Source organism: Alligator mississippiensis, chromosome 13 (genome assembly GCF_030867095.1).
Source record: "Alligator mississippiensis isolate rAllMis1 chromosome 13, rAllMis1, whole genome shotgun sequence".
NCBI lineage: Eukaryota > Metazoa > Chordata > Crocodylia > Alligatoridae > Alligator > Alligator mississippiensis.
The window spans coordinates 9,537,990-9,556,931 of NC_081836.1; the positions used below are offsets into that span (position 1 = coordinate 9,537,990).

The 18,942-nt window shown below is 55.1% G+C and overlaps 1 protein-coding gene across 1 annotated transcript in view; it reads right to left on the minus strand.

Moving 5' to 3' along the window:
* Positions 1-18,220, minus strand: part of KLHL17 (kelch like family member 17) — a 32,923-nt gene extending 14,703 nt beyond the window's left edge. The window contains exons 1-3 of the mRNA XM_019493816.2: positions 18,002-18,220; positions 1,955-2,218; positions 1,182-1,303 (exon numbers count right to left, since the gene is read on the minus strand). Of these exons, the coding sequence (XP_019349361.1) occupies positions 1,182-1,303; positions 1,955-2,165 (333 nt within the window). The 5' untranslated portion in view covers positions 2,166-2,218; positions 18,002-18,220. The remainder of the gene's footprint in view (positions 1-1,181; positions 1,304-1,954; positions 2,219-18,001) is intronic.
* Positions 18,221-18,942: the final 722 nt, after the last annotated feature.

Genomic DNA, 18,942 nt, shown 5'->3' on the forward strand with positions numbered 1-18,942 from the left:
CCATGCTCCAAAATGTTCTTGGTTTCCAGGAAAAACATCTAGGCCCTTCCTCCCAGGTGCCTGCTCCGTGTAAGCCAAGCTGCATCCCCACCACCATGTGCTCCTGGAGAGGGGTTTTTGCTGGGTCAGAGTGGGGCCACCTGAGCAGGAGCCCATGAAAATGAGAGCGGGAGAGGAAGGGTCGTGTGAGGCCAGCCCAACCAGCAACAACCGCAGCACGTTCCCTGGCCAGCTGTCAGCAAAGGGGCTGTTCAAACCTTAGGAGACCCGGAGCAGGGGGATTCGGTTGCATGGAGCCAGACGGACAGGCTCCAGGCCAGGAGACATCCTGGGGCGAGAGGCCACGTGGCAGGCTCCTGGAGTCTGGGCTCCCTCCCTTCCCACCCCAAACCTCCGTGCCGATTCAGCACGCAGTGACAGAAGCGTTTGGCTGTGCTCCGAGGGGACAAGGTTTCAGAGGGCTGTGTGCTTTTTGAATGGGGACGAGACAAAAATAATGGCTGTCCTGCTGGGCTTCAACAACAGTTCGGGGGGTGCAGGTCTGCTGCCCTCCCTTCCTCTCCCAGAAAGGATGCAAAGGCGGGAGCAGGGCTGCGTGGGAACGCCGCTTGGGTGGACGTGACCTCTGTTAGGCTCCCCACCCCTGCTGCCCTCCCCTCTGAGCTGAGACCTGATCTGCCCTGAGCTGCACATGCAGACGCTGGCCTGCCCTGACCAGCCAGAGCCCTGGTGCTGAGGCTAATCTGGCTTCCAGCATAGCTGCTCTGTTAGTCTGGCTCTCCTGGGTTACAACAAAGTAAAAGATGTCTCTAACCCTTGCAAATAAAGTCCAAACCCAGAGGGAAAGAGGCTGGAACACAGGCTTGGTCCCAGGCTAAGCAGCTGGAGAGGGCCCAAGTAGCCAGTCCTGACAAGGGGGAGCAGCTGCACCTCCTAGAGAAGGGCAGGGCAGCTGCTGGCACTCCCCCCAGATTTGGCCTGCATGTTGCAAGGCCCTATAGGAAGCCATTCCCTGCAGCTATGAGGACAGCTTTGCCTGTGGGCATGTGGGAACCAAACCCCGCCTTAGCCAGAACCAGGTGCCAGGTGCTGCCGCTGAAGGTCCCAGAGAACAAGGTGCTCACCCTCTGTGAGTGCAGCTGGATGGAGGCGTCACTTGGGCAGGAAAAGGCACTGCTTACCTGCACGTTCCCTTCGCCCACCACAATCTCTGCTGTGTAGGCGTACTGCACCAGCTGCTCCAGGGCCTGGGGGTCAATGTCGTGCAGAGTCACGTGGGTCTGGCGGCTTTCACTCATCTCATCTACAATGACATGCAAGAAGCTGATGAAGCCTGGCTACGACAGTCTCAGCGTGGAGCAAGCCAGTCATTCCTAGCAGAGATCATAATGGCAGCAGCTTCCCCGGCTGGTTTATAGCCCTCACTGGGTACTGAATCCTGGAGGTCTTTTCCCTTACCTGTACACAGGTACCCCACCACTCCTGACTTCCTTACGGCATCTCCCTCTTGCCTTTCAACAGGACTGAGCTTGTCAACAGACTCCTCCAAACGCATCCATGATCAGACTTGACTTTGCCCTTGCCTGTTTCTGTGCTATCAATTTAAATTTAGGTAAGCCCACGTGAGGTCTCCCAGGGTAGCTCATGAACCTCATGTCACCTCACTCTCATTTGAGCTACTGCTCAGTCTCTGTAGCATAAATGAGAGAGGACTGGAGCCCATGAGCCCTCGGCGACACCTTCTGAAGGGCTCTCAAGCCTCTTTATACACATTTTCAGATGCTGGCTGGGGTGGGATGTTGTCTGTGGCCCCACCAGGGAAAGATGGGTCTGGACATGGAGAAGGCAGGAACATGAGGAGGGAAAGGGCAAAGACTCATGGGCTGGAAAGGGAAAAGGGAATTTAAAGCGAGGCTGGGGGACATGAGAGCGTGTGCACGAGGCTGATACTTGCTTGTAAACATGGCGTGGAAGTAGGGGCTGCAGGATGCCAGCACAACCTTGTGGGCCTTGATCTCCTTGGTGCCCACGTGCAGCACGATGTCGCAGAGCAGGCCCCGCTGCCGCATGCGGTTCATGCACACGAAGGCGTCGTGGTAGTGCCGCTTGGAGTTGTGGGAGATGCTGTGGCCATCCCGGTTGAGAAGCTGCATGCCGCCCTCCATGGCTGTGAGTCAACAGCGTGCTCCCCGTTCTCCGCTGGGTCTCTTCTGCGTCACTGTGGAGGAAAGCCAGGGCAATTAGCCATGCAGGAACGAAGGAGGCTCCGCCAACAGCTGGGACTCGGGGACCTGGGGGCATGTAGACCATCCCTGCCCAAGCCTACCAGAGAAGAGCTCCCCTCCAATAGACTCCATGGGGGGACTCTTCTCTGTCCCCAGATGAGACAAGTGGAGTGCCCAGCACCATAATGAGCAGAGACACCACACGGCATCTTCATCCTGGGCTCGGTGCTTGCTAACACCCCTCTCCAGTGCATTTATAAATGGATCAACGTGCTAGTCGCATCTCAATATAAGCCTTGTAGCTTGCTCTGAAAGTCACAATCCCAATAAGCTTAGCAGTGCACACCTCCAAACAACAGTAACTTTGGCAGAGTTCAAATAAGTGGCACAGGAGAGCAAACAGCAAATCCTCTGTTCCACTAGAAAAAAGCAAATCTAAGCTGCGTATCCCACATTCACACACCCAAGGTTGGGGTTATATGTCATGAAATAGCCACAGGACCCAAGTAACTGGGATTTTGTTCCTGACCCTGCCTCTGGCCTGCTGCAAATCACTCCACGGCTCTGTGCCTCAGTTTCCCTCCCTGCTATATATCTGTTTAGACAATTAACTTTTTGGGGCAGGGACTACCTCTCTCTGGTCCATAGAGCATCTAGCTCTCCACAGAGCCCTGGAGGCAACACTGATGGAAATAAGTCATCACCAGCCAACCAAAGAATTTGCCCCTGTCTTCACCTGATACTCAAAGGCTTTTGTCTCTTCTTAAAAACATGGAACACAAGAGGAGCCAGCTGCAGGTTATAATGTCCTCCTGCTCATTTAGCACTCTCATCTCTTCTGCAGCAGGGTCAGAGACATCCCAACTCTCTGTCTGGGAAAAGCACCTATACGCCCTTAATGTTCTTCACTGTCTGAACAGTCCCAGACTCCAGGGGTTGGTCCTGGAGCTGGGTTTGTTCAATGTCTTCATCAATGACCTGGAAGATGGGGTGGACTGCACCCTCAGCAAGAGTGCAGATGACACCAAGCTGGGGGGAGTAGTGGATATGCTGGAGGGTAGGGCTAAGATTCAGAGACACCTTGACAAATTGTAGGATTGAACTAAAAGAAATCTCATGAAGTTAAATAAGGAGAAGTGCAAAGTCCTGCACTTAGGACAGAACAATCCCATGCACTGGTGCAAGCTGGGGACCACCTGGCTAAGCAGCAGCTCTGCAGAAAAGGACCTGAATGTTACAGAGGGCAATAAGCTGGATATGAGCCTGCAGTGTGCCTTTGTTGCAAAGAAGGCTAACGGCATCCTGGGCTGCATTAGTAGAAGCGTTGCCAGCAGATCAAGGGAAGTGATTATTACCATCTATTTGGGACTGGTGAGGCCACATCTGGAGTACTGCATCCAGTTTTGGGCACCCCACTATAGAAAGGATGTGGACAAACTGAAGCCAGTCCAGAGGAGGGCAATGAAAATGGTGAGAGGGCTGGGGCTCATGACTTTTGAGGAGAGGCTGAGGGAACTGGGCTTATTTAGTCTACAGAAGAGGAGACTGAGAGGGGGTTGACTAGCAGCTTTCAGCTTCTTGAAGGGGGTTGGAAAGAGGATGGAGCCGGACTGTTCTCGGTGGTGGCAGATGACAGAACAAGGAGCAATGGGCTCAAGTTGCAGCAAGGGACGTTTAGGTTAGAGATTAGGAAATACTTTCTCATGAGGAAGGTAGTAAAGCACTGGAACAGGTTACCCAGACAGGTGATGAAGTCTCCATCCTTAGCAGTTTTTAAGACCCAGCTAGACAAAGCCTTGGCTGGGATGATCTAGCTGGAGCTGGTCCTGCTTTGAGCAGGGGGTTGGACTAGATGTGACCTCCTGAGGTCCCTTCAACCCTCAGTCTATGATTCGAACTACTTGGCTTCGGCGACAGCAGTGGCCTTGTCATCCCTGCTTACTTGGGGCACACAGCAGGGGTGCTGCTCCTGTCTTCATGGGGTGCTTTGTGTCTGTGGTGCGTGCGAGGGGCTGGAGTTAGACCATTTCTAGGATTCTTTCACTCCCTGGTGCCTTTCAACACTGGGGACTGAACCTGATGGCCCAGGAGGCCTCTTCCCATCCTATGAAATCTCTAAAGATCCTCTGCACCCCTCCCAAACCTTATCCAATCCATGCAGCCTGGGGGTGAGCAGAGCTCCTCTGCCTCCCTGGGGACCAGCCTTGGCCTCAGTCAAGCTTTAAGCCACTGGAGCTTTAAGCCAGTCAAGCTTTTTAGACTTGGACCGACTCAAGGTACCCCTTGGGAAATGCCAGCTCTTCATTTTCACCCTTTTTTGTGATTACAGAAAAATAATAGAGCAGCTTTTCTGGTGTGAAGAACTCTGAGGGAAAGGAGCTATGGATTTCCACTTGAAATCTGTTTCTGCTGTGAATCCTGCTTGCAGACCTAACTGTGCTAATAGTGCATGGCACCCCAAGCACCCTTGAAAGGATCTCTGGGTACTCCAGGGTGCTGTGGCACCCTGATTGAGAATCACTGCTTTTGGGTATCCCTTATAGCAAACAGTTTTGGAGTTGTTTTGCAGGGCAGGCTGGGGAGGGAGGAGAAGACAGGGCTAGAATATCATGCAAACCTCCCTTTGTGCGCACACAGAACGGGACTGATGCATTCACTCTGGAGAGCCAAATCCCATCTGCAAGGGGTCAGAGAAGCACGGCTGTACCCTGGAAACTCAATAGGAGGTATTCTCTCTCCCTGAAAGAAGGGCAGGGGGGGCACCTGGCCGCTTGGAGGGATGCACAGGGGAGGAAAAGCATTCGTTCCTGCAAGGATACTTCCTCCTCCTATTGCCAGGCTGCTTAGCCCGCGTCGGAGCTGCCTGCTGTGTTGTGAAAGGCGTCTGACAGGCTGCTAGAGCTTTGCTGCACCCAAAGAAAAGGAAAAAGAGAGAGAGACAGACGCTACAATGAGCTGGGAGAGGAGGGGCTGTGGAGGAAGGAAAAAGGCAGCTTTTAAGAATCAGGCAGCGTGTTCCTCCGGATTCGCCGGCCCCCGCACTCCTGCCACGAGAGAATCCCCTCCGCCTCGCCGTTCTGCACGACACCTACCCGCCGCCAACCGCGAGGCCTCTAAAAATAGCAAGCCTTCGTGCAGGGCTGCTCAGCCAGGAACACATCCATTTGTTGCTGTTTAAACAGCAGAGCAGGATGTACCGGGGATGGGGGTGGGACAGGTGCCCGGAGGCAAGACCTGCCGCGCCCCGCAGGACTCGGAGCAGCTGAGGCAGGATGGGCTGCAGGGGAAAAAAGGGAAAGCTGGCAGACAGAGGGCAAGAGCAAAACCCAGCCATGATTTCCAGGGGTGACGGGGGGAATCCGATGTGCCCTCCAAAGGGGAACACCTCTGATGAGCTCGGTGGCCCTCTCCTGCTCTAACTCCTGGGTGCTGATTGCATTGTACACACCAGGCCCCCGACTCAATGTGTGTACAGCGCGGGGCTGCAGGGCGCCTCTGTGAAGGCGAGGGATAATTATTAGCATCTCAGACAGGGCTCCAGGCTTGTTGCCAAAGGCAGCCTTATTGCCTCGCCTGGGCTTTCCCAGAATTGCTTTCTTCTCTCATCAGGTGCGATCAGCTCAGAACGAGCCCCCGGTCTCCCGGCCTGCTCCCTCTCCCTGGAGGGATGTGCCTGCTCAAGTTGCTCTACCTCCCCAGTATGCCACCAGGCATGCTTTCCCCCAGAACTGGTTTAGGTTTGCTCCAGTTGTAGCTGGAAGGGCTTGCAGCCTCCCCTTCCCCATCCTCACCACCACAGACAAGGGGGAAGAAGGGGTCACCAAGGGAGTAGGCAAGGAGATGCCTGGGTTTGAAGGAAGAGCTCTGCTGCCTTAGCAAAGCCACGGGGTGTAACATGTCCGCTCAGCTCCAGCTTAGGGACAGAGGAGGAGAGACTGTGGACAGACAGCCTCCCTTGTACCAATATATCGGCTTTGCAGATGAAGTGGGTTTGCAAATGCTGTGAAACTGAGGGGGGCAGGAGTGGGGTCGGGGTCGGTGGGAGCCAGTGGAAAGCATGGACAAAGGGTGCTAGGCGATGCCAGGTGCTCCTCATGCTCCTTCATGGGGGATGGGGTGGGGACTGCTGCACTCGGGGCGTGGATGCCCCATCTGCACAGGCTTCAGGGGCTTTGGGAGAGGCCTTGCAGGCAGCACCGTGCCTCCGCAGGCACACAGCAGCCCCCTCCTTCCTGCAGGTACAGGAGCAGCTGGCCACCAACAGGCCCCAGAAAGGAGAACACACCTGGTTCCTGCAGCATCCCCTGCAAATGGGACCTCCTGGACTGCTAAAGAGAAGCACTTCCTAGGTTAGTGTATGCCGGAGCTGCTCCCCCGAGCGCTCATTTCTGGGGGTCCTCCACCGCCAGGTTCCCTGCACCCCAGGGCATTGCTTCTTTCCTTTTAGGACGCAATCTCTGCCACACGTTCCCTGGACCTGGATATGCTACTACGACATCCCTACTGCTTAGTGAGCACTCCGGGTATCACCAGCACCAGCCACCACCCAAATGTCATAAGATTTGCTTTAAAAATCTCTTTATACCTGCTTAAAAGTTAGGAGATGTATCTTTTAATAGACTTTGGCTCTTTTTTATCAAACCACAAGTGCCTGAGGGACACACTCAAGCCACACGCACATGCTTTCCTGACTCTTGTCTCACAGGAACATGAGACAAGATTCTCACAACATAACATGACTCCAGGACCTGGGGCTTTAAAAAATAACATAACAGCTATCAAAAGGCTCATCATGAGATCACGAGAGATGACAAGAAGGGGATGGATTCCCTGATCTTCTTTATACCTAGTTTGTGGGTGCTGTGTGAGCATTGCCTTTGGCTGTTCTCTAACTAGCTGCATGGCAGGCCAGGCTATTTACAGAGCTGTGGCACGGGACAACATGCACGCTCCTCTCCCGAGATATACAACCTTTGTAATCCCATTTGGAAAAAAGAAAGCACAATCAGGGGGCAACTGCTTGGGTGCTTCTCCTGATGGCTCCTGCGCAACTTCACCTCCCAGTTTAAGCTTCTAACCCTTCCAGTAGCCAGGAGAAGATGAAGGGATGCAGGGCTGTCTGTCCCACTCTGCAAACAGATTGAGCACCACTTCCTCTCAGTGGGGAATGGAACGGCTATTATAATTAAACAATAAATGATAACGCTGCTAAGGGACACTCGCTGTCTGGGAGGGCTGAGCACACGCTTCCCACCCGCCGCTGCCACTCTGACCCCAGGCTGCAGCTCAGAATTAGATCATCTCCCAGGACAGCCGTGCCACCCCGTGCAGTCTGGGCACTCCATTAGCGACGGAGAACAAATCAAATCACCCACTCCCCGGTCACCCTGTTGAAAGGTCACCTTCCTCAACAGCTGCGGAGCAGAGGCTGCCATAAGGAGTGCTAATTGGAGCCACTGCTAGCTGCCTTGCAAGAGAACCATAAAGGCTGAACTCCCCTCCTTGGGCTCAAATCCCGACTTCTAGAGGTGGCCCTACTGCCTGGTAACTCAGGCCCATTGTCACACAGCTCTGACCCACAGTGATGCCCGTGTGTTTTCAGCCCCTGGGGGCTCCCCTGCATATGCCACTTGTGCTGTGGGTATAAAGGGGGCTCCTAGTACTCTCAGGAAGTAAGAAAGGCTGCCCCTCTGGAAATGGGCATCTATGCACCCTGTTGAGATACCATGAATGGGGAGCAGTAGTGGGACCCTGAGAGACAGGCAGGCAGTGCCCTGAGCAGCGAGGGGGAAAACTAGCCTGTTTGTTTGACGTTCAGGAGCCTGGCTCCATGTGCCCCGTCAGACAGAACGTATTCAGTGGCCAACCTGTATTAACTGCTTCGGTTATGACAAAGGAAGAAGAAAACGCTTGTTAGGCTCCCATGCGACAGAGTGTGGCCGTGCATACAGGCTCCACTAATGAATGCAAATGATCCTGGCCCAAAGGGAGGTCTGTTCTCCTGCACAAAAAGCATATTTTGGAGGCAGTGAATGGAAACGCTCTGAGCAGCAATTGGGGCACAGCGTGTCCCCCAAGATGAGGCTCGGAGCCTGCCCTTCCCCTGGATGGGCCTGGGAGCACAGAGAGCTCTTGGCACTGCTGGAGATTACATGCCTACCTCACCCACGAGGAGCCTCTGGTGTACTGGAGCACTCAGCCCAGAGGCATCCACAGCAGCAGGCAGGGTGCTGGGGGCGTGAGTCTCTGCTGGGGTGCAGGACACGTCTCCTTCTGGTCAGATACTCTCCGTCAGTGCTTGCTCACGTACCTGGGAAGCGTGACCCTCCAGCTGGGCTACAGACAGAGGTGGACAAGTTGGCCAGTGGAGCTGCACCTTTACTGCCTGGAGTGAGGGCTTGTCTGCATTCCCACCCCATCAGTGGCATGCCTATCCTTCTGCAGAGTTTTTAAAGCAGTGCTATCACCCAGCAAGGGGGCTGCTTCAAAGAGCATCCCCGTGTCACATCCACAGGGTGGGGAGCAGAAAACAGGTTAAGAGAAGTCACCCAGGGGCCTGATACACTGCACCCATGGGCAGCACAGGCCCCACATCCTGTGCAGTTTTGCATCTCTGCCTCACAAGGGAGAAAGTTATACAAGCCTGAGAACCACGCATCAAAATGCACGGCCTCCTCACTAGCCTCTCCAGGCTCTGAGCCAGCTGCTGCAGCCATAGGTGAAACCCTGAGGCCCTTCCTGTGCCAGTGAAGAAGTAACAGGGAGCCTGTGCTGGGGACGTGTGGGGCCTGGTCACAGAACAGAGGAGCACCTATTCCACCCTAAAGCCAGCAGGTGCCCAGGGCATTGCTATGGTGCATCTTCCCTTGCTGGGGGAAGGAGCATCTTTCTGAGTCCTCTGTGTGGCTACCAGTATCGCCCCTTTCAGTATTGCCATGGGGTATTTGCTTCAGTATTGTCTTACCCCATTGATACCATTCCAATATTGCCCCTTCCATCCCCTCCCGGACCATCTCACACACACACAGCTGATGGGTTTTACCTCCCTGGAATTGCTTGGAGACCCTGGAGCCCACAAGCCACCCAGCCAGGAGCCAGGCAAGGCTAGCAGAACTAAACAGGCATTGCAGCGGGCAGGGCGTTCTCACTCGCACACCGCTCAGAGCCGGGACGATAGGTGCAGCTGCAAAGCAGCTGTGTGTGCCGTCCTGCTTCTCTAGAGGCAGGCAACAAAGCACCGGCTCCCAAGGGCTGCGAGAAGAAGGAGCTGCTCCCTCACCTTCCCCAGCAGGCCTCATGTATGGGGCATGAGAAGAGGGAGTGGTAGACCCCAGAAAAAGGGATGTCAGCACATTAGGGCTGTGCCTGGGGAGGCCAGTGACCCTGCCCCTTCCATCACCAAGACCATCCTATGAAGAGGATGGGTTTTCCTTCTGTGCCCCTCTCTTTGGCAGCACAGGGCTCCCAAAAGGGTCTTACAGTTTGGGGCTGGAACATGAATATACCTTAGTCTGGAAACTCTTTGGGGCAGAGACCATATCCTCGAGTGTGCTTGTGAACCCACTAGTGCAATGGGGGCCCTCTGCTGTACTCTAAAAGCAGAGTGATGAAGACACGGGCTTTTCCCTGCCGCGACACGCTTTGTGTATTGAATGCAGACAAACGCTCTTCCACTTCTTTTTTAATACTCCGTCTCTGAGGATGATCTTTCTGCAAATTCAATAAGAGGCAACCTCGCCCACTTACAGTATTTCATTAAGAAATGCCACATAGGTACCAATTATTAGATCTCACTCACGGATTTGGGGAGGGGGTGTACTGTTCTAGGGAAAACCCAATTTAAAACATCCTTGTTATTCTGGGGTGGGGAGGGAAGTGCACACAGAGGTTTCTCTCTGTGAAGGGAAGGGAATAGGGCTTAAAGACACAGAGGCCTCCAGCCCCGGGAGCACGCTGAGACACAAATAGCTCAGTTGACATGGTCACAATAGACTCAATGGGGCTGTGGCAGAGCAGAGCCAGGGATACAGCACATACAGCAAGGCAACAAGCAGGCCACTCTGGGTTCCTCCCGATTCCCCTCTTCATTTTCCAACAGCAGTGTCCTCAGGGGGCCCTACCCCACTGAACACAGGAGTCCATGGATGGAGCATCTGACCAGCACTTTAAGAGACCCCTTACTGGACACCTCCCCTCCTGCAGCCTGTATCTGAAAAAGAACTATTAAGAATCTAGAGATGCAGCAAGAGGCATTTCTGACCGGTCCATCAATGAGCATCCCTAGGATGCATCCCCAGAAGGCCCAGATTGCAATGCAAATCAGTGAAGCCAATAAATCTTTTGCTCTCTTCTCCCCACTGACCTGACCTGCATTCCAGGAAGGGAACGAGGACTGGGGGATGGAGCAGCTCAGCACCTCCCTGCCCATCACAGAGGCACAGCACTTGCCTGGCAGTTATAAAAAACTACGTGCTGATATTCAGACGGGGCTGAAGAACCTCACCAGGGGCCTGGCAGGCAGGACTCTTTTTCTCTGGAGTAACAGAGCCCTGCTTTTCCCCTTCCTACAGGCTGTGCCGCCCTCTGACAGAAACCCCATGCAGGAAAAGCCCATTGATTTCCTCTGCTCAGCACAGCCGGCAGTGAGGCGGCGCAGCAAAGAGCAGTGGGGGGGGAGATCAAGCGAGCCTTGTACAGCAGTGCTTGCAGAGCCACACCAGCCCTGGCCAGCAGATGCCGCGAGGCCAGCGCCACTCGTTATGGACCGCTTCGCATGCATTAGGAAGGGGAGTATGAATGTTGGCTGTTGGGTGCAACACAGCAGTCCCTTCCCCCCACAGCCGATTCCCCCTCTCAGCTGCAGGGAGGGGTGGCGGACGCTAAATGTCAACAGCCTCCGAGACAGCCAGGGCCCAAAGATGAATGCGCACGCTGCTAAAGCTGCTTACTGCTGATCACAGAGCCCAGCCCACGCGGGTCTCCTGCAGCACGACCCAGTGAGTTACAACCCACTGCGAGCCACGTGCCCAGGCATCCACTTCCACCCTGCCCGGATCCTCATTGCAAACGCCTCTTGGTACCGCTGCATGGGTTCCTGGAGCAGCCCACAAACTAGCGGGACCCCCCCAATTCTTGCACCCCACATCCCCAATTCTTTGGCCCCGTTCTCGTCCCAGGAGCCCAATCAGGCCTGCCAATCAAGGGCATCAATCCACCCTCCAATCCTGCCCAGAGGCAGTGTGGGGCACGGCACATATGGCTGAGATCCTAGCAGCGAGATTCCCTGGCTTCCCGCTCTCCCTGTGGGCTTTTATGAATTAGGCATAACTGACACGCACCGAATCCTCCTGTCTAGACAGCCTCAAAGAAGTGACAGGCTGCCAGGGAGTCTGGGGAGCCTTGGTGGGAGCGGGCAGAGGAAAGCACACAACTCCCAGATCCAAAGGGCAGAGGGTTTCTAGCAGGGAAGTGCAGGCAGCCCACTCCAAAGGCAGCTGCTTGGGAGCAGTCAAGTCTACAGGGCAGTTTGGGAAGGACTGTGGCAATGGGAGACAGAAGTGATATACTGATGAAAGATCCCAAGTGTTCTGGGGCAGTCCCAAATTTCGGGGCTGTTTCCAGGGGTCTCAGAGAGCCTCTGCAATAGGATGTGGGCTCCAAATCTGGGACCTGCTTGCTCTTGCCCACTCCTGACATTCCCACGGCATCAGGCAGCATCCTGCCAGGACGACTGAGGAGCACAGCTTATTATCCCAGGCCCCGGGTCACTGCTTCCGGAGGGAGCTGTGACCTCAGTCTCAGCAAATGCAGCACGAGGCTGCCAGGCACTGTGGGAACATGGCCATCCCATTGTAGGTTCAGGAGGTAATTGAGGGAGCTACCCCGCTCACTAGAAGCCATACAGCCACATTCACATGGCTGTGTTTGGAAGGCAGCTCAGTGGATGTGAAAGTGTGGTGCAGACTATTTCCAGTCCTGGAGATGGGCAGAGTACCTGTGATTATGGCCTGGATTTTCCTAGGGAGATGGATGGAGCATGGATTTTCCCTACCCACAAGCTGGTCTCTTTAAGACAGGTCTCCCAGCCCTGTGCAGAAGAGTGGGACCCACGTGCCTGTCCCTAGTGAAGTAGCTGCTGCAGTGGAGCAGCCAACTTAGGAAAGTGTCCCCTTCTCCTTCAAGGTGCGGGCCCAGGTGTAGCAAGCCCCTCGTCCCAGCAGTAGGGCAGACCATTACCCTTTTGAGAGATGCTTTGCCTCTGCTCAAGGTGCAGTGCCAGCCCCTCTGAAGGAGATGTAGGTCACTCTGTCCCTCCCCAGGAATCCTCCCTGTGCACAGGCAGGCAGCACATCGCCATGACTGCCATGCAGGTCCAATGTTCCTGTGCGTCAAGGCCTGTGCCCTGACCATGGCAGGGACCATGTGCCCTGACCATGGCATCTGACCATGTGCAGACAGGACCGTGCGGAGGGTCCTCACCACCCAGTGCTGCTGGCACAGTTCATCCCAGCTGCCAGGCCCCCTCTGCTGCTTTGCTGGGTCCCTGCACCTGCTGCAACACTGAGGGCTTCACAGAGGATAAGCAGTCAAAGGTCTGCTGGGCTGGCATGGCTAAGACATCCCTCCATGAAATAAAGCTGTGTGGCCTAGTGCACAGAGCACAAGGCTGGGGTGTGGGAGGCCTGGCCTGCAGGCCTGCTCTGCCACTGGTGTGCTGGGTGCCCTTGGGAGAGTTCCTCCATCTTCCCTGCCTTGGTTTCACCCCCTTTTCATAACTAAACAGGGTGGAATTGGGGTCCGCACCCTGCCTCCCTTTGCCAAATGCTTTGAGCTTCTAGTGCTGAGCTGGGTGAGGGGGGACCCCTACTAAACCATGAACCTCGTGGGCTCAGAGACTCATGCAAGGTTGTGCCTCCACCCACTCAGTTGTAAGCTCAGAGCCACATCCATATCAGGAGCTGTCTCGCAGAGGTGCCAAGAGTGCTGGGAGCTGAGGTTGTTTAGCCCAAAATGTTTCCCAACCCACCAACCCCTGAAAAGCACAGAGAACGGAGCAGAGCCCTCCCAAGCTTGGAGTCCCGAGTGTCAATGTCCTCACCACACAGACAAGCTACGGGACAGGCCAGGGAGCACATAAATGCAAAAGGCCCCTTCTAGCTATCCCAGCTCGGATGCACAGGAGGGGACGAATCCTCAAACCTAACCTTGCTCCCCTGCATGGAGGCCGATGTGCCAGTGCCCGTACTCCCGACTGGATCATCACAGGCAGCACCTCAGGGGCCAGAGGGCCTGCCCCTCTCTTCCCTGCTGTTCATGAACTGGACTGAAGGATTCCTGTAGCAAACTGCAGGCTCATGCCCACCTCAGCACGCACCCCAGACCTGAGGCTCACACTGTCCTCAGCTGCCTCCCAGGTGCAAGAGGGAGATATCAGCAATACAGCAACCCCAAATGCCCCTATTGCAGGGGTACTGCCCAAACTTTTTCTTTTAATTAAAATATATTTTTATAGAGAGAGAGTTATATACATCCTCTATCATAAGCTTTCTATCACACATCTTAAAACCTCATTAAGAAACCCATACTTCCCATTACAATAGGGGCAATACTCTGAACTGCTCAGGAGCTAAAGAAAACCAAACAGCAGCAGTGGCTGGAGGGGAGGTCACAAAGTTAGTAACTGAGCTAGGAACAGGCCTTGCATCTTCCAGTTCCCGGTCCAATGCCCAATGCCCTGGCCACTAGCCTAGAGGCATAATCTTGCTGGCTGTGTTGACTAATGCAATAACCTCCAAGGTATTGATGTAGGGGTGCACTGAGCTGTCCACTGCCTGGATTATAGGAAAGTTCCCTTTTTCCTTAAAACGATGCATAGAAATTACATGGCTCTTCCTCATGGTCGAAGCACAGCACAAGCATTGACCAGATGCACCTCTCAGATCTTCTGGGCTAAAAACACAACCAGCTCAATTCAAACTCCAGCAAATCCCAGGCCTTACAGGTGGACAAGCCCACTGTCCCACTTTAAGCCCGTATGAATGATCTGAATGAACGCTTTGCCTCAGAAAAGCGAAGGGACACTTAAGCCTGGTGCGTAAACAACTGTGCCTCATCTGTTTTGATAGGAGTCATATCCTGGATTAATCAGGATTGCATTAAACTGGTTATTTGTTTCTAGCCCTAAGCACAGCGAAATGTGAGCTTCGCATTCCCAAAGGGGAAACTGAGGCAGGGCCCAGGGGTACTGCCTTATAATGGCTGGGTCAGACCTCAAACTCAGGTGCTCCTGGCTCTGGGCCCCATGCTTTTCAGGCTCTTACGCAGAGATTTAGGAGCAAGAAGCACAAAATTCAGTGTGCTTCTTAGGAGCACCCCACAGTCCAGGATAAGAACGTGTGTTCAGGGCTTTGCTAAGGTAGGGATTATACAGGGCTCCTCACCTGAGGTGCAGTGAAATTGAAAACACAGAGATCATTTACCTGGGAAACTGTGACAGAACCATCTATCACGGAAATCTTCCACAGGTCACGGATCGTTTACCAGGCAGAATATCTCACGCTCGCCCGGGCAGGGCAGGAATATCCAGGAACATTTCTCCGCCAAAAACAATATCAGCTGCTCCAGCAGCACAGAGGACACTAGAAAGCCCCGTGCCCTCTCTGCAAACCCCATCCCCTGTCCCCTAAACTTAGGGATGGTTAAAAGATACTAGGCTGAGAGTCCTGGGGAACCTCAGGTCCAGTTCACTGCATAATGATTTATAACCTGGGGAAAGTGGGTGCTGGACACCACCCGCAGCACAACAGTGGCAAGCTCCTTGGAGGCCGTGGCAGGATGGGGACAGCAAAAGAAGGGGCAATATACTTCTCTGTGATGTTGTCTTACCAGCATTTCCCAACCCCAGCTATCTAAAGGGCTCTCCATGGCCCAGTCATTTCTTCGCATCTCTGGGAAAGCCAAAAAGCACACTAGTGCCCATGGTGCGGCTGGGTTTTGCAGTACATCCACTTATTCCACGCAGACAAGACCTGCCAGCAAGCTTCTCTCTCCCCCTCCTTCTGAACAATACCAGAACACTGCACTGGGCTAAAGAGCAGCTGGGAGCCGGATTGCCACCTTGGAGCCATCCACCACAGTCAATGTGACAGCCCCTACTGCTGCCTGCAGGGCTGTCAGCAACCTCAACAAGAGGCAGGCACATGGAGACAGAACCACGAGGAACATGTGATGTTGTGCCCTCAGGTTTGATATGCTCTGAAGGACCAGCAAGAGCAGCGGGTGCCAAGCACAAGGCACCTCGGCTGAGAGCCCCATCACCGGTCCACGGAATTGGACGGTAGGGGACGACAACCAGAGCCTCCCAGTCATGCAAATAGATAGGCTCTGGGTCCATCAGGTGTGCAGATAAGGTGCCTTGAACTGTGTCTGAACACCGATGAGAACCCCAGGCAGAAATTAGTCAGCAGCTGTTGTGTCCTCAAGCAGCTTAGTCTGCTGCACTCTGCACTTGAAGCCTACTCTGAAGCCCACTGAAGGCAACTGTCCTCTGGACCAGGCCTCTCTGGGAGTTTCCCAGTCAGTCAGCGGGCTGCTACATTCAGAGAAGTCTAGACTCAAGGTCTCCAGCCAACCACCCCTGCCAGCACTTCACCTGATTTGAACCAGATGCCATTTGCTTTCACTTGGTGTCATGGTTCAACCCACAATTGGGAGATACCCCAACATCACCAGGAGAGGGAAAACCAGGCAGCCCAAAGGGATCTCAAGACTGCCGTACGCTATTTCATATGCACACATAGACCAGGAGAGAGACATGCTGGACCCTGCCTGCTTCAACCCGCAGGGCAAGCAGGAGACACCCACTATTCCTATTTTGGGCATCCTGCCCCCACTGCTGGGTGGTTCTGGCCATCCCCACAAGAACTGGGGCACATCCACCTCCTCTGCACCATGGAAAGCTGGCTATAGACTATGTAGGAGCAGCATGGACATGTCAGGCATTTCCCTTGCTAGAGGACTGGAAAGCAGGCTACAGGCCATATAGGAGCAGCATGGACATGTCAGGCATTTCCCTTGCTAGAGGACTGGAAAGCAGGCTACAGACCATATAGGAGCAGCCTGGATGTGTCAGGCATCTCCCTGGCTAGAGGGTGAAACCCTGTCCACATCATCAACAGCCTCCATTGTATATCCAGGCTGGTAAGGGACCAAAGGGACCTGTGAAATCCAAGTATGGGTGGACCACACCACAAATGTCATCTTCCCCCACAACAACAGCTCACGGCCCAAGAAGGCTCTTGGTAGAAGGGGCTGAGCCCATAAACCGTGGTTGGAACTCACCTACGGCTGGGTTGGCCTGGAGGCCTCAAGGAAATGGACCCAGGATGACTGTTCCAGTTTTAGCCAGCCATTTAGGGGACTGGTCAGCTTTGCAAGTGGTTAGGTGCCACTGGGCACATCCAGTAGCTCGGATAAGGAGCCCTGTATAACGTCTACCTTAGTAAGGCAGCCTGCCAGCGACCAGTGCACATCCCTTTCCTCAAGAGCACTGCTGGATCGTATCTATGGCTGACTGCTCTTCAGAGGCAATCAGGACCAACCAGGCGGCCGCCTCCTTGCAACTGGATCCTCTGCAACCATCATGGTCTCTTCACCTTCAACAGAGCTCCAGCAAGATGGGGACACAACAAGCCCCGCTGGTGCAGCCGATCAAACCGGGAAGATCCCTCCCAGGACCACATCTGGCCTTGCTACACAGCAGGGTGGGTCAGTGGTGGGTTTAGTCCTGTAGTCAGATTCCATCTCTCAGGTTTTAGTGGTCACACGGCAAGAATCTCTAGATGTTGAAGCCCCCAAATCCCACAAAGTTTCTGCTGAGGATAATTTTTTTTTTAAAGAAGAGTTACACAGAGGTGAAGGAGGGTGGGGAAAAAAAAAAAAGCACACTCAGCACAGAAATGCCGACAGCTGTAAGGAGAGCAGCTGAGAGGTGCCGTGTAGGGACAGGCAGCATTTAGAGGCTGGGAAAGGCGACGTGACTTAAAAAGGCAGGACTTGTTTTGAAAATCAAATCGCCCCATCAGTTATCCTTGGGGCCGGGGGGGGGGAGGGATAAATTAGCATCAAACGCCCCGAGTGCGAGGGCTCGGATCTTGCTGGTGATGTGACAGGAACGCAGGGACAGGTGTAATCAGAATTCATGTTGTGCGTGTCCTGTGTCCTCAGAGCATGTCACTGGGCTAAGGGAGTCACGTTACAGTGGTGCGTTCTTGTAATCCCATCCCTTTCTCCGCCGGCGAGCAAATTCACCAGACGCAGAAATGGCATGTTTTTGCTCTCGCAGCCTGACGGCACAGAGCGGTCCCTTACGAGGGACATCACACACATAGCAAACCCACCCCCCCACTCCCCCAAACAGCCTCTCAGGCTAGCCGGGGGAAAGCGCCTGCTTCAATCGTGGCAAGTTCTCCACGGCGGCCCTGCTTTCTGCAGTGCTCTGGGGAAGCGGGCTGCCCATCTCCATAACTCAGCAAAAAAACCCCAAAACCCAATCGCCCCCCACCACCAGCAAATTCCACCTGGAAGAGAACTCCTTTTCCCACCAGGGATGGGCACTACGGGGCACAACTTCAAGGAGAAAAGGGGACCTTTTGGAACCGAAAGGAAAAAAACCCATCATTGCTATTCATAACAGAGCAGGGGGGTGCGCTGGGCGAGCTGCCTTTCTGCCTCCTTCTCCCCCCGCCCCAGGACTCCCTTTGCACGGTCATACTCACAGATCTGGGTGCAGAGGGATGGCTCATAACTAGGGATCTCCGGCAAGGATGCTGCCCCTCTTGCAGCGTGGCCCCGGCCAGGCAGGCTGCTCAGCTCCCGCTTCCTTTGTCCTGAGCCCCCCAATTTTTTTTCCCCCCGAGCCGAAATTGACGCAAATGTAAACCAACCAGGTGCAGGGAAGGCTTTTAAGGGCGCGCCGGGGCTTTGGCCGGCCCGGGGGAGCGGCGCGGGGGGCTGCCGGCACCCGCCTGCCCAGCGCGGGGCGGCGGCGGGGGCACGGGGCGGCAGCCCCCCGCCTCCAGCCGGGACCCCGCGGCGGGGAGGCTGCGGCTGCCGGGGCGCGGGACGCGCCTCCTTAACCGGCGGGGCGCAGCACTGCGGGCTTCCAGCCTGCACCTGGCCCGGGCAGGGGAGGGGGCTGCACCGGGGTGCCCCCGTGCAGCGCGGGGCTCACCCGGGATAACCCCGGGCAGGCTCCCGCAGCACCCCGGCAGCCGGGGCGGGCTGGGCGGGGTGCAGCAGCTCCCTTCCCCGCGCATCCCCGGCCGGCCGCACTCACCCCGCAGCGCCGGGCTCTGCAGCGCGCTCCGCCGCTCCGCGGGTTCGAGCCCCGGCGCAGAGCGCGAGCGCTGCCCCGCGCCCGCCGGCGGCTTGGCGTGTCCCTGCCGCCCGAGCCGTGGGAAAGCCGGCGCGGCTGCTGCCCCTCGGGTCCTGCCTCCAGCATCCTCCTTGGAGGGGCACCAAGCCTTGGCTGGGCTGAGATAGTTGGGGATGGTCCCTTGCAACCTTCCTGCTGGATGAGCCTAGAGAGGAAAGGTGATTTCTTTTATTAGATGTTTGCAACACCCCCACACACACACAAAAAAAATATTTCTATCAAAGGGATCGCCTCTACTAGGAGCCCTCATTGCTTTTTTCCTCTAGACCACGGGTTCTCAAA